The 17,080-nt window shown below is 34.4% G+C and overlaps 1 protein-coding gene across 1 annotated transcript in view; it reads left to right on the top strand.

Annotated features, from left to right (window-relative positions):
• The window catches only part of CFAP47 (cilia and flagella associated protein 47), a 471,409-nt gene that overhangs the window by 88,221 nt on the left and 366,108 nt on the right, over positions 1 to 17,080 (top strand). The window contains 1 exon segment of the mRNA XM_070044670.1: positions 13,796 to 13,937. Coding sequence (XP_069900771.1) covers positions 13,796 to 13,937 — 142 coding nt within the window.

The raw sequence follows: 17,080 nt of genomic DNA, 5'->3' as shown, positions 1-17,080 counted from the left end.
TCTTTTTGTAGTGGGTCTTTTTCTACTTGTGAGCATGTCTGGGTATACCCTTTAATTCAGTAAAATGATCGTGGAGTTGTCTGGCTTCATGCTTGCAGTGTATCTCAAGAGGTGCAGAGGGCACACACAAGGAGCCTTCGTGGTCTTGTGGTCTCAGTTATGCTCTCTAGAAAATTCAAGATATGACATGTTGTGAAGGAGAGGAAAGTTGAGGCTAACCCCAAAATCACTTATATTTGAGCCAGCATGTGCTTTCTACTTATATTTGAGTGGGGTATGCTTGATGTTCTTAGAATCATCACCTGAAATCACCAAAGACATGCTGTGAAGATTTAAGAGGGGTTGCTATAACACTGGTTCTTGGGTAGTGTCCCTCGATGTTTGGTGATTTAAAAACACCAACAAAAACAACAAGCAAAGAAAATCAAAGAAAAAAACCTTTCCTAGAATGTGCCCAGGAGGAAGGGATACCACTGGCAAAATTTCAGGGGCAATCTCTGATATGCTTTTGCTTTGAAGGCAATAGAAGTGCCAAAGAGAGAGCGTCTTGCTACCTATGATATGGAAAGGCATGTCGCTGCATCCTCCCAAACAAGAATCAAACTGCTATATGGCAATTAGAGTATGAAACTCTTATGTCAAAACATTTTTTATATTCCAGCATAACTAGCATGATGCCTTGTACCCAGTACGTGTAGGATAGAATCAACTAAAGGAAAGGAATTAAAACACAACAAGAAGGTGTATTGAATGCTAACAAAGTACATCCTTAATAATCCATTTTTTAGTAATGTTACTAAACTACAGAGTTTACTGAGATTAAAATCTTATTTTAGGAACAATGATAGCTGTTATTTAGCTTTCAGGAGGAAAAAGTCAAGAAAATTTAAGGACACATTCAGATTTAAGAAAATGCTAAAGATTAATTTTGCCTTCTTAAGTGCAGTACATTAGCTGGCATATATTTTGTGGGTTTTGTGCACATATGGCTCACATGGAATGATAATGTCTACAGAGTTCACTCTTTTGTCTGTTCTAGTTTTTGACAATCATAGTGGATGAGATATCAAAGGTTACTCTTCTGATATTAAAGAAAATGAAAAATTTTAATTTTATCTACAACATTAAGTTGTATTATACAACATTAAGATGTATACCATACTATATTTGATTTCTACAGGTTTACTGTGTAATAATTATTCATCTACATTCATGAACCAGTGACATTTAGATAGATACTCTTTAGCAGGGTTATCCAGAAGAGAGAGAACATCTTTGCTTTTTTTGAAAGTCATTTTAGGAATAGTTTCCTTTGGCCTAATTTGGGCTATCAGATAATATCAAAATACACATTATTTACATTTTCCTTTTATCTTTTCAGCAAAGGATTTTGAAGTGCATGAAATATTGTCAAGGTATTACAATTATTTGTTGAATAATACAATCTGTGACTTGTCTTTCTAATTCAGACAAAAGCATAATTAACAAGTTATTTGAAGAGATTCAGAGGATGTTTATCTTTTTAATTTTTACAGTATTTTAATAGCTTTCAAAGCCTACTCAACTCCCACGTATCCTAACGATTTGCAGGTTTTCTCAGCATCATCTTATATTTCAATCTTGCATATCAGTGATATTCTCCTCCTGATTATTAAAGTCTCTTGTCAAAATTAAATGGGAAGTTTAGAAAAGCAGAAAGAAAGAATACAAAATAAATCCTAATACATAACAATGACCTCTGTTTATATTTTGGGGTATCTTTGTTTTTTCTCCTTCTATCTCTATACTTATATTTCTATGTCTATAATTATAATGAAATAATACTTTATGAACATTTATAACCTGCATTTTTTTTGCTGAGTGTATTAATTTAAATGTTATCAATTGCTTTTTGTGTCATTAAGTATTCTAAATGCAATTTAATTTTTTAGGGATAATATTTTATGGCTATACTATGTTATAGTTATTAAACTAATCCTTCTTACTGTACACTTAAGATTTTTCCATTTTTTGACTCTATAAATGATTCTGTAAGAAACATCCTTGTAAATAACTGTTTGTTTTCACATTATAGGCGTTCATTATATCATCCTAGAGGTAGAATAATTGGGTCAAACTCTGTGCACATATTTTAGGCTATTGATATGCGTTGTCAAATTGCTCTTCAAAAAGGTTATACCAGTAGTATTAGCCACTAGTAACAATGTAAAATGTTGCTTACTGTCGTCTTTCTTTGTATAACTAGGTTGCATCCATTATATATGTATGTGTATGTAATATTCTGCCAACCTCAGAGGTGAAAGGTGAATTTTAAATTGCACTTAAAATTCTTTGATTCTTCTTGCATAACAAGCCATCATACAACAGTAATGATTTATTTGCTAACAATTTGGCCTGGTTGGTGCTATTAAAATTCTTTTAATTCTCTGGTAGGATAACTATATTCTTTTCCTTTTAAAATACCATTGGCCATTTTTCTTTTAAATTTTATTTATTTATTTATTTATTTATTTTTGGCTATGTTGGGTCTTCATTTCTGCGCGTGGGCTTTCTCTCGTTGTGGTGAGTGGGGGCCACTCTTCATCGTGGTGCGCGGGCCTCTCACTGTCGCAGCCTCTCTTGCTGCGGAGCACAAGCTCCAGACACGCAGGCTCAGTAGTTGTGGCTCACGGGTCCAGTTGCTCTGCGACACGTGGGATCCTCCCAGACCAGGGCTCGAACCCGTGTCCCCTGCGTTGGCAGGCAGATTCTCAACCACTGCACCACCAGGGAAGCCCCTTGGCCATTTTTCTTGATGAACTTTAGAATCTTTTTCTTGAGTTTATAGCTAAAACTTCTATGGTAATTTTGGTTTGTGTTGCATTAAATTAATAAAAAATTTAGAGAGAAGTGGTTTCTGTATAAAATTGAGCTTCATATTCAGAAAAAAGATATGCCGTTTATGTTATTAAAGCATTTTATACTGCTCAGCAAAAGTTTGAAATATTTTGAAATAATTTTTCTATGCTGTTTTGTGCAGTGTAAATGATTGGGTTTTATTATTTTTATGCTCTCATCAACATTTTGAAAATAAATTATGTTAATGAGGTGTAAAACTGTTTATCTTACTTTAAGCATCAGTTACTTTTAATTATCCTTCAATTTATTTTAGATTTTTTTTAGGAATACTGTAATAGATTGCAGGGCTTCCCTGGTGGTGCAGTGGTTGAGAGTCTGCCTGCCGATGCAGGGGACACGGGTTCGTGCCCCCGTCCGGGAAGATCCCACATGCTGCAGAGCGGCTAGGCCCGTGAGCCATGGCCGCTGAGCCTGCGCGTCTGGAGCCTGTGCTCCGCAAAGGGAGAGACCACAACAGTGAGAGGCCCGCGTACCGCAAAAAACAAAAACAAAACAAAACAATAGATTGCAAATATTATTGTCTCTTCTATTTTAATAATGATAATTTTTACCACTTTTTTCTTATCATACTACCTTGTTTAGAATTTCTAGAACAAGATCAGTTATTTTTCTTGGCTTATCTTATTCCTAATTTCCTATGAAGCAATATGCTTTAAGGCCATGTTGGGAAATATCTTTCACATACTAATTTAACACACGGTTTAACCCAGGATAGATGTCGTTTCTTAATCTAGTCAGATATCTGTATGTCATCAATCATATTATTATTCAAAGGAAGAAAACAGTATGATATATAGTTCAACATTATATTTGTAGCATTAATATATTTTTTGGCACATATCAGACAATAAGTATTCGACGAGTGAATTAAAGTGCAGTGAATAAACTGGCATGTTCATTTCTGAGGACTTGTTCTGTTGTTTCTTTTGGATATTTAGAATTGGAATTGGTGAGGAAAGGTTATGTGCTTTTTAATTATTGGTACATATATCCACATTATCACCACCAAACTTGTATCAGTTTATATTTCCATCAATCATCATCATTCAACAAATGTTTATTGGGCACCTACTAGGTATCCTGCATTATTCTTTTTTTTTTTTCTTTTTTTTGTTTTTTGCGGTACGCGGGCCTCTCACTGCTGTGGCCTCTCCCTTTGCGGAGCACAGGCTCCAGATGCGCAGGCCCAGTGGCCACGGCTCATGGGCCCAGCCGCTCCGCAGCATGTGGGATCTTCCCAGACTGGGGCACGAACCCATGTCCCCTGCATCGGCAGGCGGACTCTCAACCACTGCGCCACGAGGGGAGCCCCCTCCTGCATTATTCTTGACTTTAGGATTATAGTAGAAAGCTTACATCCTAATGTGGCACCAAGCTGTATTTTCTTCACATTGTCTTCACACTGGGTATTATCATCTGCTAATATAAAAGACACATGTGACAAAAGTCCCATGTATCTCTTTTTCATTTGTCACTTGTGCTTTTTGGTATCATATCTAGGAAGCTATTATCTAACTCAAGTCATGAGATTTCTATATTTGTTTCTAAGAGTTTTGTTTAGAGTATTAGCTTTTACATTTAGGTCTGTAATCCATTTTGAATTATTTTTTGTGTATGTGTGATATGAGTCCAGTTTCATTCTTTTGCATGTGATGTCCATTTGTCCCAGGACCATTTATTGAAAATATTATTTTACCACATTAAATTGCCTTCACACTCCTGTCTAAAATCAATTAAACATAAATATAAAAGTTTATTGCTGGACATTCAGTTATGTTCCATTGATCTATATGTCTGTCCTTATTCCAATAACACAAGGTCTTGATTATAATAACTTTGTAGTTTTTATAATTGGAAAATGTGAGTCCACCAATTTTGTTTCCAGTAGTATTTTTGACTACTTTGTGTCCCATGCATTTCCATATGAATTTTAGGCTGACCTTGTCAATTACTGCAAAAAGTCTGGGTGGGATTTTGATAAGGATTATGAAGAATCTTTAGATCAATTTGGGGAGTAGTGCCATGTTAACAATATTAAGTCTTCTAATCCATGAACATAGGATGTTTTTCCATTTATTTAAATCTTTCTTAATTTTTTCAACAATGTTTTGTAGTTGTCAATGTACAAATTTCCTCTTTCCTTATTAAATTTATTTCTAAATAATTATTTTTGATGCTCTTGTAAATGGAATTGTTCTCTTAATTTTATTTTCAGATTATTCATTTCAAGTGTGTAGAAAAACAATTGATTTTAAACATTGATCTAGTTTTTCTGCAACCACGTTTAACTTATACATTAGTTCTTATGGTTTGTTAGTAGATTCCTTAGAATTTCCTATGTACAAGAACATGCCATCTGCAAATAGAGCATTTTATTTCTTCCTTTCCAATTTGGTTGCCTTTTACTTGTTTCACTGCCTGATTTCTAGCATCTTCAGTACAATGGTGAATAGAAGTAGCAAGAGCAAAGATCTTTGTCTTGTTCCTCATCTTAGGAGGAAAGCATATGTCTTTCGCTTTTAAATATGATGTTAGCAGTGTTATTTTAAAAAATGTTTTGTTGATTCCCTTTATCAGGTTGAGAAAGTTCCCTTCTATTCCTAGTTTGAGTATTTTGATCATGAAAGAAGGTTGCATTTTGTCAAAAATTTTTTTGCATGCAGTTTGATGATCACATGATTTTGCCCATTATTCTATTAATGTGGTACATTATATTGATTGATTTTTGTATGTTAAATCAACCTTACATTCCTGGGATAAGTCTCCCTTGATCATGGAGTATAATCCTTTTTATACGTTTCTAGATTTAGTTTCCTAGTGTTTTCTTGAGGAGTTTTGCATCCCTGTTCATAAGGAATATTGGTCTATAGTTTTCTTCAACTGTCTTTGTCTGGTTTTAGTATCAGGGTAATACTGACTTCTTAGAGTGAGTTGAGAAGTGTTTTCTCCTCTTCTGTTTTTGAAAGAATTGTGTTAATTCTTCTTTAAATTAGTGATCTATTTCATCATTGAAGTCATCTGATCTCAGGCTTTGCTTTGTCATATGTTTTCTAAATTACTAATTCAATCTACTAGATCTATTCAAATTTTATATTTAAAATTATAATAACAATCCTTTAGTTGATAATTATATAGTACTTAGAGTTTGTAAAGTGCCCTAATATCCAATGTCACTTAATTTCCATATGAATCCAATAAGACAGGCATTGAGACCTTAGATTTTTCTCCTTTTTCCAATTGTAGAAGCCAGTGCACAGTGAGGCCAGGGGACTTGTCAAGGCTAGCTGCTGGTGATCTGCAGAGCTTAGACCATAAATGTTATGTCCTCAGCCTCCTGGCTTGTCATGATGCCATCTTAGGAATCCAAACATGATGAAGAATAGTATATATTTCTTTAGCCTATAGACACAAAATTTTCATATCCTTTCTTTGAGGCTTATTACTTTCCTTCTAGTCATTAGCATTCAGAATCTTCAGTTTCATAAGGTTGCCATCATCAAAATGTCAATGACCATTTTTATATAGTCCCTTTTTTTCTGTTCCACTTTGCATATCCATAGGGGGGAAATTTGCAGTCACAGTTTGTTTCTTCTGGGATTAAGTTTGGTTGGGGGATAATTACCATATGCTTAAGCCTTTAATTACATATACAAGGGTATTTGTAGAAACTAATAAAATATAACCCATAATAAAATGGAAAGAAAGAAAAGAAATTGACAGAAATTGTTAGGATTTTGTAGAATATTGGGAAATACTATATTGAATTAAAAAGATACACATCTGAACAAGACAACTCAAAAAACCAAATCTATATCATTGAAAGTGGCATGATTTTATTACTTGATACAGTATATCTGTCATCCCAGTCCTTAAACATGCATAGCATTTCTATGTCAGGTCAAATCATGGGTAGCCTTTTCTGTTTTCAAGTTTTGCATATATTTCTCATAGTAAAAATTTATAGCATCTGCAACAAAAGGAGAGTTCTTCTTCTTTCTCATTTCTCAATTCTTTCTTTGTCAGTATTGCCTCTTAGATTTTATATAGATTTCACATGAGTTTCTTCTGTCTAATGTCCTGCTTTGGATGGAGCCCAATGAATGTTGGTTTAATTTCCTATTACTCATTCTGATATGACCTGATGTTCCTTTAGTATTTATATTTTCTCTCTTGGGAACTTTCTGTTTTGCTAGAATTAGTACTCTGACTTCCCTTGAGTAAACTAAGGCCAATAGTCCTTCCCTACTCCCCCACCCCCCAGCTTCATCTATATTTTAATAGTTTTCTCTATACTTCTTCCAGGTGAGTTTCCATGTTTCTTTCTTTCTTTCTTTTTTAATGAGACCTATAATTATGAGACTAGTATTTTCTTTCTTTTTCCTAATAATTTTATTTATTTATTTATTTATTTATTTATTTAGGCAGACAGTACCAGGTGTTGTGGCCCTCAGGATCTTCGTTGCGGCATGCAACCTTCTTAGTTGCGGCATGCAACCTTCTTAGTTGCGGCATGCGGACTCTTAGTTGCGCCATTCAGGCTTCTTAATTGTGGCATGCATGCGGGATCTAGTTCCCTGACTAGGGATCGAACCCAGGCCCCCTGTATTGGGAGTGCGGAGTCTTACCCACTGGACTGACACGGAAGTCCCTCCATGTTTCTTTTTTTTATTGAGATATAATTGACATATAACATGCATTAGTTTTAGGTGTATAGCATAATGATTAGATATATATATATAGTGAAATGATTACCACAGTAAGTTTAGTTAACATTCATCACCACATATAGTTACAGTATTTTTCCTTGTGATGAGAACATTTAAGATGTGCTTTCTTAGCAGCTTTCAAGTATACAATACAGTATCATTAACTAGAGTCACCCTGCTGTATATTACATCACCAGGGCTTATTTATCTTGTAAGTGGAAGTTTGTACCTTTTGACCACCTTCTCCCCACTTCATGAGTAAAGGTGATCAAATTTTCTATTTCTTCCTGAGAAATTTAGTCTACGTTATCTAATTTAGTGGCATACAGTTATTCATGGTGTTCTCTTACTATTTTTATTTCAGTAAGGTAGGTAGTAAAGTGGCCTATTTCATTTCTGATTTTATTAAATTATCTCACCTTTCATCCTAGACTATCTAAAGGTTTGTCCATTTTGTTGGTATTTTTAAGATTCAGCTTTTGGTTGATTTTCTATACTGTTTTTGATTTTGTTCATTTTCACTTTATCTTTTATTATTTACTTCCTTCTGCTTTCTTTGAGTTTAGTTTACTTTTCTTTTTTCTTGTTTTTTAAGGTAGAAGGTATTGATTTGAGATTTTTCTTAATTTTTTTTTTTTTTTTTTGCGGTACACGGGCCTGTCACTGTTGTGGCCTCTCCCGTTGCGGAGCACAGGCTCCGGACATGCAGGATCAGCGGCCATGGCCCACGGGCCCAGCCGCTCCGCAGCATGTGGGATCCTCCCGGACCGGGACACGAACGTGTGTCCCCTGCATCGGCAGGCAGACTCTCAACCACTGTGCCACCAGGGAAGCCCTCTTAATTTTTTGTATAGGTTTTACAGCTATAGATTTCCCTCTAAGCAGTGCTTTACCCATATCCCAAAAGTTTTGGTATTTTGTGTTTTCCATTCATCAAAGTTTGCAATTTCTCATGTAATTTCTTCTTTGACCTATTGGTTATTTAGGATGTTACTTAATTTCCACATATTTGTGAATTTACCATATTTCCTTCTGTTATTTATTTTTAATATAATTACATTGTAATTAGAGAATATTCTTTGTATTATTTAAATACGTTTAAATTTATTGAAGCTTGTTTTATGACACTCTATGTAGGTTATTTAGCTGTGTTGAGGTAAATCCAAAAGAAATAACTAGGAGAGTCGAAAATGATTGCATCTGGATTTCTGTGTGTTTGTGTGTGTGTGTGTGTGTGTGTGTGTGTGTGTGTGTGTGTGTGAGTATACATCGGTGGAGGGAAGGGAATGCTGATTTTCAAAATAAGCTTTGTAGGATTATTTTTATTTCCTCAAGTATGTACTCTTATAATTTTGATAAAAACAAAACCTCAAAATTAAAAGAAAATAATCCTTTTGTGACAGATTATTTTGAAGCATTGAAGTCTATCATTCTCTTATCCAGTGCCTGCATCTGCATCTTTCATGTGTACAGAGGTATGCAGACAGACACACACACATACACATTCTTCAATAGGAAAATAAATGAGTTTCAGCAGTAATTTAATCTATAGGTTTTTAATTTTGCTGAGATCAAGTTATATCTTGTCTTAATAAGTCGATATTGTGATTTTATGTTTTCATACAGTGGAACTGTGTTTTTAATTTCATCCTTTATCCACAAAAGCATTTAGCTTAAGGGTCACTAAAAATTAGAAAAAATACATAAGCCAATTTAAATGTTACATGACTTTTGGGGAGGATGCATATGCAATTTGATAATTTTTCAGTCCAGTTTACTATTTAACACTTTCAACAGTTAAAAGCTTAGAAATCTATTTCTTAATGTTTGGACTGTGGCTCTTCTAGTGTTCTAAAATTGATTATAAAATTAAAATAAATTATATATATTTATAGTTTTCTGGAGTGCTGCACATTGCTTAAGATTTTGAATTGTTCAACATTTACTAGGTAGTTTAAAGGGAGATTTACCTAATGTATAGAAGTGTAATTCAATCCGACAATAAGAAGAACATAAAGAACCCTGCAGAGACAGCACACCCTGTGAGATTTTGCTCACTAAATTTGTGCCAGTGAGGCATTTCAGGTGTCCTCCACTATATTTATAGCTACTTGTAAGTTATCTATCTTTGTGTGTGTGTAGATGTAAATTGTCAGTGGGTGCTCTCTTGTTTGACCTATGCAGCAGGAAAATGTGAAATCAGCAATAAAGGACTTGATTTATTTCTAGTTGTAACCCTTCCTTTCCTACGTTGCACCAGGTTTGGGTACAATCAAAACTGCTTGTGGACAATTACAATTGTATTTGGCATCCTTGACTAGACTTGTTTGTTTACACTAAGTCACTCAACCCTCTCCTTTCCTTGTGGGCCACTCACATGTCTTCTGTGTCAGTGTATAGCATTACTTGAGTTTAAAATGAGTTCATATTATATATAAAAAAAGGAAAGAATACAATAGTAACCTAAAAAATAATATAAATACTATTAAAATATGTGTGAAAGTATTGATTTCTATTAATATAACAAGTAAAAAATGAAGAAAACAAACCAGAAGAGGAAAAATAGAAATGAGACAAAATATAACTGGTTGTTGATGACTAACAATGAGAAATTCCAGGAGAAATAAGATCAAACAAAGTTTTGTTTTGAGAAAGATATAAAAGTGTAGTATTTGGACATGAACTATATCTTTTTTCAATTTACTCCTTGACACCTGTGTGCTGGTATCACCGCAGAAATAGATTATCATGGGAATGAGTTGCTTGCTCTGATTTGTCAAGATAAATGAAACATCCATGAAAATAAAACATGTTACAGTATTTTTATGCTTCTATAATTCTGTTATGGGAACAGATTATTTGCAAAAGATTCTATGACGGGAGATGGAATTGGCAGTGACATGGCCATTGTCTTAGTCTGTTCAGGCTGCTATAACAATATACCACAGGCTGGGTGGTTTATAAGTAACAGAAATTTATTTCTCACAGTTCTGGATCCTGGATGTCTAGGATCATGGCACCAGAATTGGTGGGGTTAGGGCCGCTTCTGAGTCGCGGACTTCTTGATGTGTCCTCACAGGATGGAAGGGGCCAGGAATCTCTCTGGAGTCTCTTTTACAAGGCACTAATTATAGTTATAAGACTCTAATCCCAGTCATGAGGACTCCATCCTCATGGCTTAAGCACTTCCCAAAGCCCCACCTCCTAATTGTATCATCTTTGGGGGTTAGGATTTCAACATATGAATTTTGGGGGGATATTTTCAGACCATAGCAGCCAGCTAATACTGAAACAAAAAGCCCAAGAGTTTGCCTAGTAGGGTAATATGCATGGCAAGCTGTAACTATATGCTTTTTATTATTTAGCTCTTCATTTTATTTAACACATATTTTTTATTTCTGTAGAATCTTGAGATCATCACATGGTAGATATCTGGGGAATTCCTGGAAACCTCTGATTGATTTGTCCTTCATTTATTTTTTAAAAAATAATTTATTGAGTGTCAATTTCTATAACATAAAATTAACCATTTGGAAGTAAACAATTTAGTGCCTTCACAATATGGTATAACCACCCCATCTATCTCATTTCAAGACATTTCCGTCACTCCAAAGTAAAACCCTTTACCCATTAAGCAGTTTCTCCCCAGCCCTCTTCCCACCAGCCACTGGCAGCCACCAATCTGCATTCAGTCTCTATGGATTTATCTATTCTGGATATTTCATAGAAAATCACCTCTCCTAAATTTTTCTTGTCCTTATTTGTAGTCACCTTCTCCCCCACCTTCAGTTCAGGGCAAACACTGATCTCATTTTGTTTGTATAATTTTGCCTTTTCACTTGTATATGATATGAATGAAATCATAAAATAGGTTGCCTTATCAATCTGGCTTCTGTCACTTAGAATACTACATTTGAAATTCATCCGTATTATTCTGTGTAACAGTAGTTCATTCCATTTTATTGTAGAAAGCTGTTGGATGCATTTACCAAAGTTTGTTATCCGTTCACTATTGGGAGGGAATTTGGCTTGTTTTCAGGTTTTCACGATTATGAATAAGGCCACTAAAAACATTTGCATGCAGGTTTGTGTATGAATAAGTTTTCACTGCTCTTTGGTAAACACCTAGGGTTGGGAGTTCTGGGCCTTATGTTAAGTATGTATTTAATTTTCTAAGAAACGAGAAAACTTTTCCAAAATGACTATAAAATTTTGCATTCCTATCAGCAATTCATAAATGTATTAGGTGCTTACATCTTTATCAGCACTTGGTAATATCATTTTTATTTAAGCATTTTGATAGGTATGAAGTGTTATCTTCTGTGATTTCAAATTGCATTTCCCTAATATCTGATGATGTTAAACACCTAATTATGTGGTAATATGTCATATGTACATTTTCTTTTCTGAATTGTCTTTTCAATACATAGTTTTTCATTGGGTACTTTGTTTTTTATTAATCTTTGTATGTTCTTTATATATTTTGGATGTAAGATGGATTTTTTTGTGAGAAATATGTTTTTGGCTTGTAATTTTATTTTTTAACATTATCATTAACAGAACAGATATTTAAAGTTTGAGAGAGGCTTCCCTGGTGGTGCAGTGGTTAAGAATCCACCTGCCAATGCAGGGGACACGGGTTTGAGCCCTGGTCCGGGAAGATCCCATGTGCCAGTGGATAAACTAATCCCGTGTGCCACAACTACTGAGCCTGCGCTTTAGAGCCTGCAACCCGCAACTACTGAGCCCACACGCTGCAGGTTCTGAAGCCCATGCACTTAGACCCCGTCCTCCACAAGAGAAGCCACTGCAATGAGAAGTCCGTGCACCGCCGCGAAGAGTAGCCCCCGCTCGCCACAACTAGAGAAAGCCCGTGCAAAGCAGCGAAGACCTAACACTGCCAAAAATAAATAAATAAGTAAGTAAATTTAAAATTTGATAAAGTACAATTTATTTTTTTTATAGATGATTATTTTTGTATTGCACTTAAGAAAGATTTTTCTCCTACATTTTCTTCTACAAGGTTTATAGTTTTAGGTTTTATATTTAGGTCTTTGGTCCATTTTGAATTAATAGCAATTATTTTTAATATTTTTATTTTTTATTTTTAAGAATTATTTTTGGACTAATGAAAAATAAGCCAAGTCTTATTTTGAAAAAAAAAAAATGTTCTTTCAATGTCATATGATAATTTTCTTTTTGAAACTGTCTTTTTTTTTAAACTGCTGTTTTGCTAAATCCATAGTATCTCGTCAGATCTCCAGGACTTACTCATCTTGCATAACTGAAACTTTGCACCCTTTGACCAACATCTCCCCATATCTCCCTTCCCCCCAGTCCCTGGCAACCACCGTTCTACTCTCTGCTTCTATGAGTTTGACTGTTTTAGATTCTACATGTAAGTTAGACCATACATTATTTGTGTTTCTGTGTCTGGTTTATTTCATTTAGTATAATGTCCCACAGGTCCATCCACGTTGTTGCAAATGGCAGGATTTCCTTCTATTTTTAAAACTGAAAAATATTTCGTTGTATGTGTATACCACATTTATTTTTTTATCCATTCATGAATATGTAGGTTGTTTCCATATCTTGACTATTGTGAATAATGCTGCAGTGACCATAGGAGTGCAGGTATCTCTTTGAGATCCTGATTTCAGTTCCTTTAAGTGAACATCCAGAAGTGAGATTGCTGGGTCATATGTTACTTCTGGTAACAATATTGTACTTTATACTTGAAATTTGCTAACTCTGTCTCTCTCACACACACAACAAGGTAACTATGTGAGGTGATGGATATGTTAATTAGCTTGATTGTGTTATTTCATTATGTATATGTAAATCAAATCATCAAGTTGTAAACTTTAAATATGTACAATAAAAAATAGTATTGGTTGAAATAGGTGAAGGGAATAAAGAGATACAAACCTCCAGTTATAAAATAAATAAGCCACAGGGGTGTAATATACAGCATAAGGAGAAAATGGTCAATAACGTTGTAATAGCTTTGTATGGGGACAGTTGATTACTAGACTTATCATGGTGATCATTTCATAATATATGCAAATGTCAAATCACTGTGTAGCACAACTGAAACTAACATAACGTATGCCAACTGTATTTGAATTTTTAAAAATCACAATTTTTATAGCAAAAATAGTCACATTTATAATGTATTTTTTGTCTGTCAGGTGGCAACTTACGACTTTAGCATTCAAGTTCGAATTAATTTCTTCGCAGCTTCAGAACTTTACACTCAGTGTTGTTTGTCAGACTCTCCTATGATTCCAAAAACAGCACCACTTATTCGACCATGTTACGTTCAAGCTACTGGTATGTAATATGAAATTGATGTGCATAAACCAAATATTTATGCTTAAGGAGCTAGAAGTTTAAAAAATTAAAGTTAACTTAAAAATTAAGTTTAAAAAATTAGAGCATGATACTTATTTTTTAAAAATAGAAATGTTAGTAAATTTACGATACGATTCTTGTGTGTTTGTGAGTCTGTGAGATTGAATTTTAATAAATAGCCTGGATATAATCTCACATGATTTACCTTTGCTTAAAAAAATAGGATAGGGTTTCCCTGGTGGCGCAGTGGTTGGAAGTCTGCCTGCCGATGCAGGGGACACGGGTTCCTGCCCCAGTCTGGGAGGATCCCACGTGCCGTGGAGCGGCTGGGTCTGTGAGCCATGGCTGCTGAGCCTGCGTGTCCGGAGCCTGTGCTGCGCAGTGGGAGAGCCCACAACAGTGAGAGGCCCGCGTGCCGCAAAAAAAAAAAAAAAAAAGGATATAGGGACTTGCCTGGTGGTCCAGTGGTTTAAGACTCTGTGCTCCCAATACAGGGGGCCCAGGTTTGATCCCTGGTCAGGGAACTAGATCCCGCATGCCTCAGCTAAGACCCCGTGCAGCCAAATAAATAAATATTTTTTGAAAAACAAGATATAATAAAAAACAAAGGTCAGGTTAGTACTTTGTTTATTGTGTGGGCAATTTAAATGATTAAATCAAAATAGAAATTATTAAAATAAAATACATTGGTTATAAAATGATGAAAATTTTATTTAAGGAAATGTTTTTCACCCCAAAGGGATGGGTTACTAAAGAACTAAGTACAAGTAAAGAAGGATAAGTATATTAAAATTTTGAATTATTTATTGAATATTTATTCATTTTCTCCAAGAGTTCAAGTATAAAACTGATGCCCTCTGTAAACCATACTTTTGACTGGCTTTGACTTTGCATAGTATTATATGTGCTTAAGTATTTTTCTTGAAAAGTTAAGTCTAGTTTATATTATACTATGTTTTTATGGTTCTGACATTAGTTGTCTTTAATAATAAAATAGTGATCAGTTAATAATTGTACTTGGCACCTAGTAAGAGAAGCCTCATTAAAGTATCATATATAGTATAGAGATTTATTTCACTCCCATTTAAAATACAGAATTAGAATTTTCACTACTGGTGGAGAGGCTCCATGAAGTTAAAAATTTCTCCCTTGTTTTAAGATATCTTTTTAGGGAAAGAAAATAATTATTGTGTAATTTTTCTGAATTAGGTAAGTTATTTTAATGAAAAAGAAAATAAAATTCACAGATTTTTAAAAAATTAATGTATCATCATTAAGGAAAATTGGAAAGTGTAGAAACACAGAAAACATCATCTGGAATGTGAATATTTAGAGCATACTCTTACTAATATTTTGGTGTCTTACTCTTATTCTCTATTTTGCTTTTATTAGCTTATTTATAACATACTTGGGATCTTACTGCCTATGTTAAGTTGAAATCTGATTACTCAATAGAAACTTTTACTTGGATGCTGTAGACTCTTATTAATTATATAAATTAACACTGACAACTATTGTAGAGTATTTCGTCCAGTAAGACACTCTTATAGATTACTTAAACATAATCACAAGCATAGGTTGTTTCCTTCTTTTATTTTCTTGTTAATGTAAATACTGTAGTAGTGAACATTTTTGTGTATAATACTTTTTCCCTATTTAGATTTTTTTGAAGATGAGAGTCTCTGAATTGCCTGCATTTCTTCTAAAGTATGTATCAGTACATATTTGCAAAAGGGCTTTTGTAAAGAGGTGTGTCAGTGTCATTTCACCCCTCCTCCAGTGTCACCTCTAACCAGCATTGAATGAAAGAAATTGGATCTCTTTCTTTGTGATTAAAAGTTCTTCACTTCAATTTTCATTTTTTTGATTGCTCATGAGAATTAACATTTTGTATCTTTGCTGTTAATTATATATATGTTATATAAATTATCTGTTCATGAACCTTGCCTTTATCACTGAGGTTTTGTATTTATCCAATAGATGTCAGTGACCTCTTTATTGATAATATTTTTTTTCATGTTTACTGTCAATGTTTTTTAAGATTTGTTGTTTGCCTTTAGTTTTATTCATTTTTCAATAGATCTTTTAAATAATTTTATGGTTAAATCTATCATTTCCTCTGTGATTTCCAACATTGCTTTAAAGATTAGATCGTCTTCCCCATCTACAGGATTGGTAAATATGTAATTCTGGTGTTTTCCCCTATTTTTTTTTTTTTTCTTTTTGTGCGGTACGCGGGCCTCTCACAGGCTCCGGACGAGCAGGCTCAGCGGCCATGGCTCACGGGCCCAGCCGCTCCACGGCATTTGGGATCTTCCCAGACCGGGGCACGAACCCGTGTCCCCTGCATCGGCAGGTGGACCCTCAACCACTGAGCCACCAGGGAAGCCCTCCCCTATTTTTAATGGTTTAAAATTTATTCAGTAATTTTTATACTTACTTAATTTATAAAAATATTATTGTATTTACACCAACAGTTGAAACGTCAAAGCAGACTTAATTATATCATATAACTTATCAACACCAAAGTTTGCTAATGACTCAAATGATACAAGTAAAATGAGACAAAGATGTAATATTTCTTCCTGTAGAACTTGGCATCTTCCAACTTGTCCTTTGATCCCACTGTAGGATGCCTTTGGTTTTGAATTAACAGATGACTTTTGAATGATATTTGTAAAAACCTTGTTCTCAAAGGATGCCGTTTTTGTTTGGAGCTCTGCATTGTTTTTTAATCTTCATAGTTATACAGATAATGCCTATGTGATAAATACCCATTCTCCTACGAGCAATGCCCCATAAATCCCAGATATTTTTAATTGGCTATTTGGACAGATAATGCATGTCAAGTTTCTTCTTTGAATAAGGCCACTGGTCAATACCATTTTTATGTTTACAAGGAGGTATGATCAAATCCGTTACTCTCTCAGCCATCACCTCGGTAGGATGATGATACCTAAGTAGGAGCTCACAAGCCTGCTGTGATCTCTTTACTCCCAAATTACATGCGTTCATTTTTGAATTAAAATGTGCTAATCCAGAATTGCAATCCATTATCTGTCTCCTCCTTGAGGCTTATCCTGCACCCTAGAGGCAGTGATTTTCCTCGTTAATTATCTAAT

The sequence above is a fragment of the Globicephala melas genome, chromosome X (assembly GCF_963455315.2).
Source record: "Globicephala melas chromosome X, mGloMel1.2, whole genome shotgun sequence".
Taxonomy (NCBI): domain Eukaryota; kingdom Metazoa; phylum Chordata; class Mammalia; order Artiodactyla; family Delphinidae; genus Globicephala; species Globicephala melas.
The sequence above is the reverse complement of the archived record's forward strand: the minus strand, read 5'-3'. Positions and strand labels throughout refer to the sequence as shown.